General features: G+C 41.5%; 1 protein-coding gene across 1 annotated transcript in view; it reads right to left on the bottom strand.

Annotated features, from left to right (window-relative positions):
* Positions 1 to 13,177, bottom strand: part of TBCK (TBC1 domain containing kinase) — a 516,545-nt gene that overhangs the window by 40,082 nt on the left and 463,286 nt on the right. The window contains exon 25 of the mRNA XM_075350453.1: positions 3,413 to 3,572. Within this exon, the coding sequence (XP_075206568.1) occupies positions 3,413 to 3,572 (160 nt within the window). The remainder of the gene's footprint in view (positions 1 to 3,412; positions 3,573 to 13,177) is intronic.

A 13,177-nucleotide genomic window follows, 5' to 3' on the forward strand; every position in this document is an offset into this window, starting at 1 on the left:
ATGGTGCCTATAGTGAATCCTGGTAGTGGCAGTGTCCTTATGTGGGGCTGCATGAGTACTGCTGATGTTGGGGAGATACATTTCATTTATGGTATCATGAATTCACAGATGTACTGATCTATAGAAAAGGAGAAAATGCTACTCTCACTTCGCTATAAAAGAGGCCCTTCTTGAAAAATGGAAAATAGATGTTGCGATATGTTGCCAAATTTTTCCTTCCATGCTAAGATTGGTGCTGTCCTTAAAAATCATGGAGGTCATAAAAAACGCTGGATATTGTACTTTTAGCTGTTGTTTTTTGCATTAAATAATTTGAATAAAACTGATGATTTTGTAATGAAATTTATATTACTAACCTTATTTTCATGTCATGGATTAAAAGAAAAAATTCTATGAAACTTAGTCTTCCTACACCATTCAGAGTTTTAACAGCCACCTAGTTTTCTTGGTTTCCATTTTTCCTATTTCCTCCCAATACAAGTCAACATATGACACATAATATACAGTACCTTTTAATTACAAGAGAAACCATTCAAAGAGCACCTGTCACCAGGTCATAAGAGGCCATTTTTTGTTCTTATTTAATTCACACCATGTCCCTAAGTATTAGGCTATGTGCACACGTTGCTTTTTTTTCAGCGCGGAAAAAAACGCACCCTCTGGCAGAGGGGAGAATTGTAAACAATGCTTTTTGAGAAAAACGCATCGAAAACGCATGCGTTTTTCATGCGTTTTCCATGCGTTTTTCATGCGTTTTCCATACGTTTTTAGGTGCGTTTTTTAAGACTTGTCAGTGTTAATAAAGTTGGTTGAACACAGACCTTTGGAAAAAAAAAACTGTGATGTCATTTCCTTCTCCACATTCTGTTTGGATAAATGGGAGGGCTTGGAATGGAAGGAGCACCATTTAAATTTTGGAAAAGTTGAAATAAACTTCGCGCACCATGTCACATTAGCAGGGCCCCTTGGGTACCTTTACGTCAGAAAACCCCCACAAGTGACCCCATTTTGGAATCTGCACCCCTCAAGGATTTTATTCAGGAGTATATTAAGCATTTTTCAATCCACAGCTACTTCACCCAAAATGTTGCTGTAGCAACAATATTCTCACTTTTAGGCTATGTGGCCGTGATCCAGCGACACGGCGTCTAGTACACAGTGCCCGCCTTCCTGCAGAGATGTGAGTGTTGTCCACGGGAGAACGCAGCTGGCCATGCCCACGATTTGGGTTCAGGCTGCTGTGGAGCTCTATTCTACCTGCAGAGAGCACTCTCGTCTCCACAGCATAAATTGACATGCTGAGGCTCGGGAAGCCACGCCACCGGTCAGTTTATGCTGTGGAGAAAAGAAGCACAGTGGGCACGGGATCTCCAAAAATCCTTCTACTGTGCTTCTACTGCACAACGCAGCGTTATGGACGCAGGGAAAACACTCAGCACCCAAACCACTGCAAAACCTGATTGTGGGCACCATGCCAAAAAAGCGTCAATGGATGAATGGATGTCAAATATATATAACGTCCCACACCCGCCTGCATATTCTAAGCTGGCACCTTTAGTACCTTTCATGTGGCACTAAAGGGTGCCTAGCTTAGTATTTATCCAAAAAAAAAAATGAAAAAAATGGCGTGGCGTCCCCCCTATTTTTGATAGCCAGTCAAGGTAAAGCAGACAGCTGTAGCCTGCAAACCACAGCTGGCAGCTTCATCTTGTCTGGTGATCAATTTGGAGGGCTCCCCAGGCTTTTTTTTTATTTATAAATAAAGAATTAAAAAAAAAATAACGTGGGGTCCCCCCAAATTAGATCACCAGCCAAGGTGAAGCTGACAGCTGGGGTCTAGTATTCTCAGGGTGGGAAGAGCCATGGTTATTGGACTCTTCCCAGCCTAAAAATAGCAGGCTACAGCCGCCCCAGAAGTGGCGCATCCATTAGATGCGCCAATCCTGGCGCTTCACCCCAACTCATCCCGCGCCCTGGTGCGTTGGAAAACGGGGTAATAAATGGGGTTGATACCAGATGTGTAATGTCACCTGGCATCAAGCCCAGCAATTAGTGATGTCACGGCGTCTATCAGATACCAGACATAACTAATTGACAGTAAACAAAAGCAAAAAAAAATGACAAAAAAATTTTTATTAGAAAAAACACTCCCCAAATCATTCCCTCGTTCACCAATTTAATCAAAAAATTTGAAAAAAAATGGGTCCGCAGAAATCCATTTGGACGTCCCACGTCGGCTCTGGACCTTCTAGAATATGGGGGCACGTTCAGGGAACGTATCCCCCATTTTCTAGGAGGGCAGACCCTCCATTTGAGGAGAGTGGGTGCCAAAAATCTGCACCCACTCTTCCCGGGTCACAGCTGCAAAGTGCGAGCAGCCAGCACAGCTCTCTGAACACAGTGCTGGCTGTCAGCTGCTCTGCTCATGTGACCGCACACGGCGTCTGCTGTGAAGGAGGAGGGGGCCGCGGGGGATCAGCGCTGCGACCGGACAGGTAAGGGGGAATACCGGGGGAAATAGGGGGTGACCTGGCAGGGCCTGGGGGGCATTTTTCTGTCACATGTCTCAAGGCACATGCGACAGAAATCATAGGAGTAGGGCGGCCGGTGCGCTACTGTGCGCGCGGCCATGTTGGATTTTCGGGCGAGGGGTTGGGGATCGGGGGTCGGGGCGGGCACTTTGGCGACATCGGGGGCTTTCCAGGACTTTGCCAGGAAGTGAGGTCAACAGGAAACCTCTTGACCTCACTTCCAGGTAAATGCCTGCGTTCTGGCATGCCGACAAAGCCCGCGGACCGCAACAAAAAAGCAGCTCACTGCGGTGTAGCTGCGTTCTGACTCACATCATTGATTCAATGGTGGAGAGAACGCAGCCACACTGCACAAAAGAAGTGACATGCTGATTTTCTTTCCGCACTGATTTTTGGCATCCAAAACGCTGCGTTTAGAAACGCAGCGTGTGCACTGATTTTTCGGCTTTCTCATACACTTTGCTGGGAAAGCTGAACGCATGCAATTTGCCACTGAAACGCTGCGGTTCTAAACGCAGCGTTTCCGCGGTAAATAACGCAACGTGTGCACACAGCCTTAAGTTTTTTAGAATAGTCAAGATGGTTTCACAGATATGGCCTTTTTATTGACTGCTAATATTTTTGGTGTTTACCAAGGAGGTGTGTCTTACAGGAGCCTGTGGGGGGTTTGTCTTTAGGCTGTTCTGAATTATTACTCTGTGAGCAACACCCCTTTGGTAAAGATCATAAAGCTGATCACTTAATAAAAGGGCCGATATCTCTGGAACCATATACCGATTTAAAGAGCAAAACATGGAATACTCATGGAAGCAGCAGAATAAAAGCAAAAACTGGTCATTTTGACCAGATGACAGGTTCTGTAAGGATATCTTCACACTCACCTCTGCTGCATTTGTAGTCACATGTCCAACAGACACAATCACTTTGCCTTTGAAACTTTGAAGAGTGGCACTAGCAGGACCTGGCACCAAGTCACCATCGGAAGTGAATGCCGAGCCAAACGGCATATTAATGCTACCGGGTATATGTCCTCGATTAAAGCTGTGATATGGTAAGTTAAGGAACATGGAAGAAGACAATTTCGGTAAATGCATAATTGTACAATTTTACTTAAAACACTGAGTAAATCAGTGGTGAGTCTCCAAAAACATTGACAAGAAAATGGTTAGGTGAATTAGAGGTGAAGTATTGAAGACACCTGTAAAATAAAATGAATATCTTCGTTCAACGAAACATAATAGTTTAGCGTAAAGGTAAACAAAGTGTCAGAACTTGAAGTTCACTGCACCTCTTAAATAGGGTGAATATTCTCATATTAGAGAGATGGATTACTAGGACCACCTGGACACAACTCTTATCTATGCAACCCCTACAGATAAATCCTATATAGGCGATGACTTTCAATTAAATATGAGTGGACCCGTTGAAGTTCAGGTTGGACAGGTTTAGAAAGATTTCAGTTCTGGGCCCGCACTTGACATGAACTCCATTGGTAGTCACTGATTGGGCAGTTCATCTCTTCACACACATACAGCCAGCCATAAACAAAGCACTTCCGGAAAAGGGAGAGTGTTTTTTAATTTTTTTTTTTGTATATCGTACATCTGATAACGCTGTTTTTACCCACAGTGAGACCCATTCAAACACTGCAAGAGGCTCGCATTGGGGCAAGCACCAAGTGTACTCAAGCACAGTGATGCTCGATTGAGTGGTCACCATATGTAAACCATCTGAACTCGAAAACTGTTTTTTTTTTTGTTTTTTTTTTATAAAATCTGTGTTCAGTATAAACACAAAACTTTACTGTTCAGGTACGATCATCTCTACTTTCAATTACATAATGCATTCTTTGTATGCAGTAAGGATCTCTTTTCTCCAGCAGCAGCTTATACCAGAATACAGGTGTACACATAAACAGCCTATAGTTTGGGGGGGTTTCTAATAACTACAGCAGCAAAACTGGTTTTGATAGGAAAATGTGTGAAAATTAGCTGTGCATTTGCAATGGTTATATAAAGTCTATACCCTTGTAAAAATGCCAGATTTTGTTATGTAAAAAAATCCCACAAATAATAATTTCAGAACTTTTTTTGTCTCTAATGTTAAAAAAAACCTGAAATCATTTAACAAAATAATAATAAAAAAAACCCTAAAATAATGTGGTTGCATAAATATGAACACCCTTAAACGAATACAATGTTGGGGGTAACCTTTGAATTTATGACAGTATTCAGTGTTTTTAGGTCGGAGTCTATCAGCAGGACACATCTAGAATTGGAAATCTTTGCCAAATTGTCAAATTGTGGAAGTATTTCCTGTGTACAGCCATCTTGAGGCTAACCAACAGATTTTCAATTGGATTTCAGTCTGTGCTGTGGCTGGGTCATTGGAAAACTATAATCTTCTTTTGTTGATGTGGTAATATCAGGGTTGTTATTATGCTGAAAAGTGAAATTCTTCTTCATGTTTGTAAGGCCTGAAGGAATTGATGCAAAATTGACCGATATTTGGAACTGTTCATAATTCCCTTCACCATGACTAAAACCTCAGTTCCAGATGCTGAAAAAAATGCTACCTTCACTATTCTTCATTGTGGGTATTGTGTTATTTTGGTGATGCTTAGTGTTGCCTTTCGCACATACTATTGGCAAACATAATGTAGGTCTTGGCAAAACATTCATTGTAAGAAAAGGTTTCCTTCTTGCCAACTTACCACAGAGGCTGGACATAAGAACGGGAGAATGTTGTCACATGCAGTACATGACCAGTACTAGCCAAAAATTCCTGCAGCTCTTTTAATGTTGCTGTAAGCCTCTTGGTAGCCCCTCGGGGAAATTTATTTTTGTCTTTTCATCAATTTTTGAAAGGTTTCTAGAGAATGTCACAGTTGTGTCAAATGTAAGCCATTTCTTGATGATTGAATTCACAGTGTTCCATGTTATATATACACCATGTTTCCCTGAAAATAGCAAGAGTTTTCAGGGAGGTTTAAATATAAGACATCCCCCGAAAATAAGAACTAGCTGCGGTTGAATAATGAAGTGTCCATGCAGCGGTAAAAAAGTTAAAGAATACTGCAGGACACTTCATTGTAGATTGCGGACACCCCCAAAGGACAGAAGAAAGAACATAGAAGATCCCGCCGTCATACTCACTAGACACCGACCGTGAGCAGGGGAGCGCATCAAGGTCCTGCGGTGGAACACACACATCAGATCACATAAACACACAGATATAATCACATTACAGATCGCATACACACACTCACCACATCCAGAGATATTGCTTGCTTCTCGGCGGCGTAAGGACCTTTTACGCTGTGCTGTGCGTCGAACTTCCAGGACCTACAGGTTGATCACATGGCCGGAAGCATGTGGTATCACTGGATGTGGTGAGTGTCTGCGCGCGATTTTACCGGTATGTGCGATTTCGGACTATGCGTTCTGATGTGTGACTGTGCGTTCTGATGTGTGACTGTGTGTTCTGATTGTGTGAGTGTTGGCCAGATGCAGGGGAGCACAGTTGCTGGGAGATCACAGGGAGGAATGATGTGGAATCTGATGTGTGTGATCTGATCTATGTGAGTGTCGGCCAGATGCAGGGGAGGACGGCGTGCAGCACACCTGCTGGGATATCACAGGGAGATCTGGGAGCCACATAGACGCCCGGGGCTGGTAAGTATGATTCTCCTGGAAAGGGGGGGTAAACTTACCCCCAACCATGTCTCATCAAGAATAAGACAACCCCTGAAAATAAGACCTAAAGATCAGACAGTGTCTTATTTTCAGGAAAACAGGGTAATGCCTTGGAGATTTTGTACCCTTCTGACTGATGATTTTTAATACTTAAAATCCCTTGCTGTGTGTTAAGCTGTTTAAGGACCATAGCTTTAGCTGAAAATGCAACTAAGAAAATGTCAAGAAAATAAAATTAGAAGAGCTAAACCTTTTATGAGGTTATCCGAATCACTTTAAATGATGACAGAAGTTCACTGACTGTTACTAAATAAGAAGTTTAAATATATTTGGTTAATTCTGAACACAACCACAGCCCCAATTTTAATAGGGTGTTCACACTTATGCAACCTTATTTTACTTTTGTCATGTTTAATTTTCCTCTCAAAATTATTTCAGTTTGTCTGTCAATGGACTTGTACAGATTATGGGTGATTTTAAAGGTAGAAAAAGTTCTGAAATGATTCGTTAGTATGATTTTTTTATGACAAAAACCTGCAAATTTAAAAGGGGCGTTTAGAATTTTTATATTTAGTGTACCTATTCAACTATCAGAAATTGTTCCAAAATTGGAGCTTCACTTTAAATATAATCGATACATGCATTAATATATTATGGATGCATAAATTCTTAAAGGGAACCTGTCAGGTCTCCTGTGCACCCAGAACCACTAGTAGTTCTGTGCACATATCGATAATCCCTGCCTAAAGGCCCTGTCACACACAGAGATAAATCTGTGGCAGATCTGTGGTTGCAGTGAAATCATGGACATATTGTTCCATTTGTACACAGCCAAAAACCTGGCACTGATAGTCCACAATTTCACTGCAACCACAGATCTGCCGCAGATTTATCTCTGTGTGTGACAGGGCCTTAACAGTCCCAGAAGATAAGAGTAGTAGCATACATAAACATAGCTTTATAAAAAGTATTTCTAAAGATTGTTTTTGAGATGCGAATTACACCTGTGACTAGTCGCAGGGGCATCTATTCTCTAGCTAGTCGGCCCACTTAGCATGTTATCACACCCCGTGGGCGTGATAACCTGCTTTAAAATGCTCTGAATCATGGAAGTGCGATACAAAGCGGCGCATGTGCGCCGCTTTGTACCCATCAACATTAAGCTTCTTTGACGCCGGGTGTATGCGTACCCGACTTTAAAGACGCTCCCTGCCCATGATTGGAAGTTGTCCACACTTCCGGTCATGCACACTACTCCTCTCTGAAGCCGGGGCACATCCTCCCAGCTTCTGAGTATTGCGCATGACCTCAAGTGTGGATGACTTCTGATCATGGGCAGTGAGCGTGTTTGAAGCTGGGTATGCTTACACCTGGCGTAAAAGAAGCTCAATGCTTTATCGATTCAGACAGTAAGGGATCGGCTTGATAAGAAAAGGTTATAGGAGCATATAAATGCAACACGGTCAGATAACTTGGAAAAATTTCTGGCCATTTGGACCCCCTGGGTAGATTCACATCAGGACTGTGGCAACGATCTATCTCAAATACTGCGCCTATATGCCATGAATCACCCCTGCCTCGAGAGGCTCACCGATATGTAACTTTGACCCTGGAGAAATGGAATAGGTGCAGGTCAACTCCCCTGTCTTTCCCTATAATCTCTATCTCGGTCTATTCTCTTTATACCTCGCACTATTCTCAGTAGGTTGTATTCTTTGTCTCTCTCTTTTTTTGCTCTCTTGTACTTTAACTTGTAGTAATCCCAGATAGGGGAAAATATTATTTGCATTGTTTGTATTGTATAGTTATGAAATCAATAAAATATGTGAAACTAAAGAAGCTCAATGCTGCAATGACTCTGAATGTTGTAAAGGAGGTTATCACACCCACAGGAGCATGATAACATGCTAAGTGGGTTGATTAGGCAGGGAACAAACGACCCTGACACTAGTCACAGCCCTCATTAGCATCTCATAAAAGATCTTTAGAAATACTTTTTTTTAAAGATCTGTTTATGTATGCCAGTAAATGCTGGGACAGTTATAGAAGGATTATACATATGCTCCCAGAACGGTTAGTGGTTCTTGGTGCACTGGGGACCCGACAGGTTCCCTTTAATGCATGAATGCTCCATCATTGGCCATGGATCTCCCTGGTGTTAAAGGCGTTGTATTCCCATTGCTTTCAGTCTGTGTGCTGAGACTTCTACCTTCCTTCAGAATCGGTCTCATGTGAATGATCGATCATGTGCGCAACCATTCATTCTTAATGACAGTGCCAAAAACCGACTGAACTTTGCTCTTGGCTATCTCTGGTGGTCCCATAAAGAATGAATGGAGTGGAGGTGCACATAATTGATCATTGCTCATTTACATAAAGAACTTCACAGTTTTTAAGATAGTTAGGGATCCTAGTAGTTTGACACTAAGCGATCAGAAAATTATCCCCCAACCATTGAATAAGTGATAACTTCCTAACTTGGTAGAACTCTTTTAACATCCCTAATATATTCTGAAGAGTGAACTGCAATAAAACAAGGTTTCAAGTACAGAGAACCAGGAAATAAAAGCTGATTATACATATTAGATCACAGCCTATTTAGCGGGCAGTCACTGTTCCATTGTCCTTTATCTCGTTTTTGCTAGGACCAGAGGTCTAGATTGACCTTAAATGGGACCGGTGCTGGGTGAAAGCCAATACATCTACTGATACCTTGAAAAGGAAAAGTCTTATCTCACTTGCCACCCTATCAAAATTTCTGGATGAGGGTGAATTTATTTGCAAAAGCCAATGTGTTATAATTGCACAGTGATGTTAAAGAATAGTCCCTTTCACTTACGGCTACTTGATGCTTTTCTTTGCCTCTTTCAGATGATCGGATATAAGTAAGACTCATTTTAGACAATAAGATTTTGAAAATCGAAGATTTGATTATTATGTGAATTGTGAATGACTGAACATTGTGTAGGTTTCAATAAACTCATATTTGGAGGCCAGTCATTCTTATGCTGCACTGAAGCACTTGTTATTATGATTGTAAAGAAAAGTCCAGCTCACTAACCACTGGGGTAACAGATCACATGGTCTGTGTGTAAACAGAGGAAATCAAAGAAACATCCAGCTCCCACGATCCAAATAAATAATAGATGGCTTATTGGATAATCCACAAATAATATGAACAAGACAGACAGTGATTATGTGCTTCATGCGAAGGAGGAGGATCACAATTGACCTGAAACGCATAGCATATCTACACTCTGTGTCTTGTTCATATTTTCTATGGATTATCCAAAAAAGCCAGCTAATATTTTATTTGGATAGTGAGAGCTGGATGTTTCTTTGTTTTCCACTCTTATTTCGAATATACGTCAAAAATATTTCTAAGTGTATATCTCCAACAATAGGCTTTGATGTACACAAAGTAAAGAGACCCCTTTTAACCGCTAAACAGCCAATGTCATCATTACCAGTCATAAGCAGGTGCAAGTTTAATAGTATATTCCACAATGACCCCGTGGATACTACCCAATGTCCCTACCTAGGCTTTCACTGTTAATGTTGAAGTCCAAGTTAGGTCTGATCCTGGAAGTTTAATCTTTTCCACAGTCAACAGCTACAACATAATATGTTTAAAAGAGGGAAGGTGCTCTGTCTGTCTAGTTATCAGCACTAGAGATGAGCGGTTCCGTCGAGGCTCAGTTTGCCAGCAGTAAACGAGCCTAGCTCCACAGGCTCGATCCAGATGCGAACCCCGGAAGTCACTGACTGGCAGTTTGAGCCTCCGCCCACATACAGCCAGACAGAAGCAGATTACTTCTAAGGGAGGATAGACGGGCTTTTACAAACAATTTTTATTTTGTTGCACACTACATCCAATCCCGCTATTCTTACCCCCAGTGTAAGCCGTTTAAACACTGCAAGCGGCTCACACAGAGCAGAGCGTCAAGCGTACCTGAGCACAGCATTGCTGGCACGTGTTTTGTTCGCAAGTAAAGCACCCGATCTCCGAAGCCAAACCTTGATTTTTAAATTTGGTGCTTGGCTTGAAAACCGAACATCAAGTTTGCTCATCTCTAATCAGCACACCATGACATAATTACCATGTACTAATTTTTCAAGATGGCAGCTGAGGGTTCAACCACTTCCCAATATCGCCAATTTAAATTTTTTTAATTTTTGTTTTTTTTCCTTCACTATATCCAAGAGCTATAACTTAATATTTTCCCACACACATAGACATATGGGAGGTTGTGTTATGCTCACCAGGCGAGCAATGATGTTAGTGAACCCACTGGTCTGCAACACACAGAAAACCCAGAGGGGCTTGACTACGGACCTGAGCCTGGTCTTCTCCAGAGACCCTGAAGGTGTAGGTGCTATGCTGCAGGTATTGGCTCGCGTGCTACTGGGGAAGACTGGTGTTGCGTCGGCTGGCCTCAGGGGTATGGGAGCAACAGTCCCTGATAAATGGTTGTGGCAGCAGCAGGTGTAGAGAATGCGTCCGGGGTGAATGGATAGATGGATGGATGGATACAATAAATATAGCAATTGCTGATAACCAATAGGTATACAGATACAGGATTACAACATGTGACTCAAATTCAATATAGCACCATGTGTCATTAAAACATAACCTTTATTTGGGATTATATAAAAAAAAAATCTCAAAACACAGTGATCCAACACCTATTAAAACCGAAACTGATCAGGCCATCCAGTATAAATTAATTCCATCAGGACATAACCAGTTTCTGCAAAAATGAGGGAATTGTTTTTCCACTCAAAAACTAGAACAAGCAGGAGATGGGTGAGATTAGATATACATATACACCCAAACACATGTACTTTCACATAAATCTAGAACTTCCCTTGGGCAAAGAAAAATCAAAAATCTGATAAGTACCACATTCCTCCTACTGTATAAATGTGTGTATCTACTTGCATGTAGTATCAAAGATTCATTAGTTTTACAGGTACTTCAAATATCAGTGGATGTATCTTATTAAATGACATACTGTTGTGGGATAATTGTAACCGATATATAGGCACACCACCATCACGGCATAAAATCCCTATAGAGAATCTCTGAGAAGTGATGAGTCAGCAAGAAAGCGCGTATTGTAAGGAGAAAACATGGAGAGCAGAGAAAATTCCTGCCCCCAATAGTGACATTTCTTTGGGGAGTGGGCTGATCTCTGCTTACAGTCTTTTCTCCTTAGAAATCGAGCTGACAGTGCACTCTCTTGCCAGCTTATCACTTCTGATTAGAGTCGGCGAGGGAGCGCACTATCACTGTGCATTGAAAAAACCTGCACAGTGACAAGGGAGCTCATGTTGAGCATACTTTGGAATTGAAAACTGATGCATGCTTAGTAGAGTAGAACAGCTAGGTAGAAAAAAAATAAAGTAGATAAGTCAGAGAGGAAATGATAGGGACTTTTTATTTAAAGTGTATTAGAAAAGAGATAAAATTATTACAGTAAACAGATGGCCATTTAGGTTTAAAATAAGCATTAGTTTCGGTCCACCCATTTAAGCTAGGGACAAACTGCACTTATGGCCACTGTTGGGCGCAATCACATAGATTGTAAGCTTGCGAGCAGAGCCCTCACTGCTCTTGGTTTATGTTGAATTCTGTTATTCTGTAGTGTCTGATATTGTTTATATACAGAATGTCCCCTTTGGATTTTAAAGTGCTGCAAAATATGTTGATGCTATATAAATAAAAATTATTATTATAATTATTATTATAAGAGGCATGTGCCTAAAGATGCCTTTTTTTTACTTTGATTGTTTGTATGGGAAAGCACAGGCTGACCAGAAGGAGGCAAGAAGAATACACTTTTAAAATCCGTTTGGTGAAAGGAGACCTATGAGAATATGAATGTATATGTCAGGTAAAGCTTCCGGCGTCTACTGTTGGCTATGTGCACAGATGTAGTGTGTACTTATCCCCAGAAACTCCTGTTTACGAGTGCACTAACTACAATGCCAGATTATTTTAAACTATGCTGCTAAATGATAATTTTACTTCAGTTGATTGACATGTAGAACCATCGCTAGATGGAAATTGAATTACTATATTTAGCACTAAATCTCAGTATAGACAGTTCCCTAATATTGTTCTCCCAAGGGAATGGCAAGGATTAGAAAAGCATCAATCCCAAACAAGTCAAATAGACCTGTCATCACCGCTAGCAAGTCCATCTTAGTAATTACTTGCATTCCAAATGTAAAAAATAATTCTGGGCATATATATATATATTTATATAATTCTTTATAGAGGTGAGACCCTAAACATGTACACTGACTGCACCGACTGGACAGTCAACGTGTGCAGGAACACATGTAATCCGGTAACACTCAGTTATCAAAGTATTCACAAATTTCTCAAATGCCTCAAAAATAGTTAGATCCTAAGGTAGAGCTGGAAACCACAGGCTCCTGGACCCACAGTTCTCCAATCTGTAGGCCACATCCTGCTGTAGGCCAATGGCACACAATGACATTATTGCATCTGAGCAAGGGAGAAGGGGACTTGGTCAATTGGATTAGGCAAGAATAAACTAGGTGGCACAAATGTGGACACTATTTGTTTTAGGGGGGCATTCATTGTTTTAAGAAAGCATTATTATTGGGTTAGGGGGCGCAATAATCGCCTTGACCAGGACAATTGCAAGAGTGAGCGGTCACATGACCCCAAGTATGCAATCTGCATACAGTCACATGCCAACCAGACATGGTCAAGTGAATTGAATGAGGCTGAGCACGTTTAGTCAGAATGTGGGTGCAAGCATGCAGATAACATAATTGCAGTCACATGACCGCCTGCTCTTGCTGGTAACAGCAAAGTATCCTGACAGCATGCGGTGTGTACGTAGTATGAATTGAAAAATCTGCAGTCATATGGAATGACTTAAGTTTTCATTAGAAGACGGGACAACCCCTTTA

Source organism: Anomaloglossus baeobatrachus, chromosome 1, assembly GCF_048569485.1.
Source record: "Anomaloglossus baeobatrachus isolate aAnoBae1 chromosome 1, aAnoBae1.hap1, whole genome shotgun sequence".
Lineage (NCBI taxonomy): Eukaryota > Metazoa > Chordata > Amphibia > Anura > Aromobatidae > Anomaloglossus > Anomaloglossus baeobatrachus.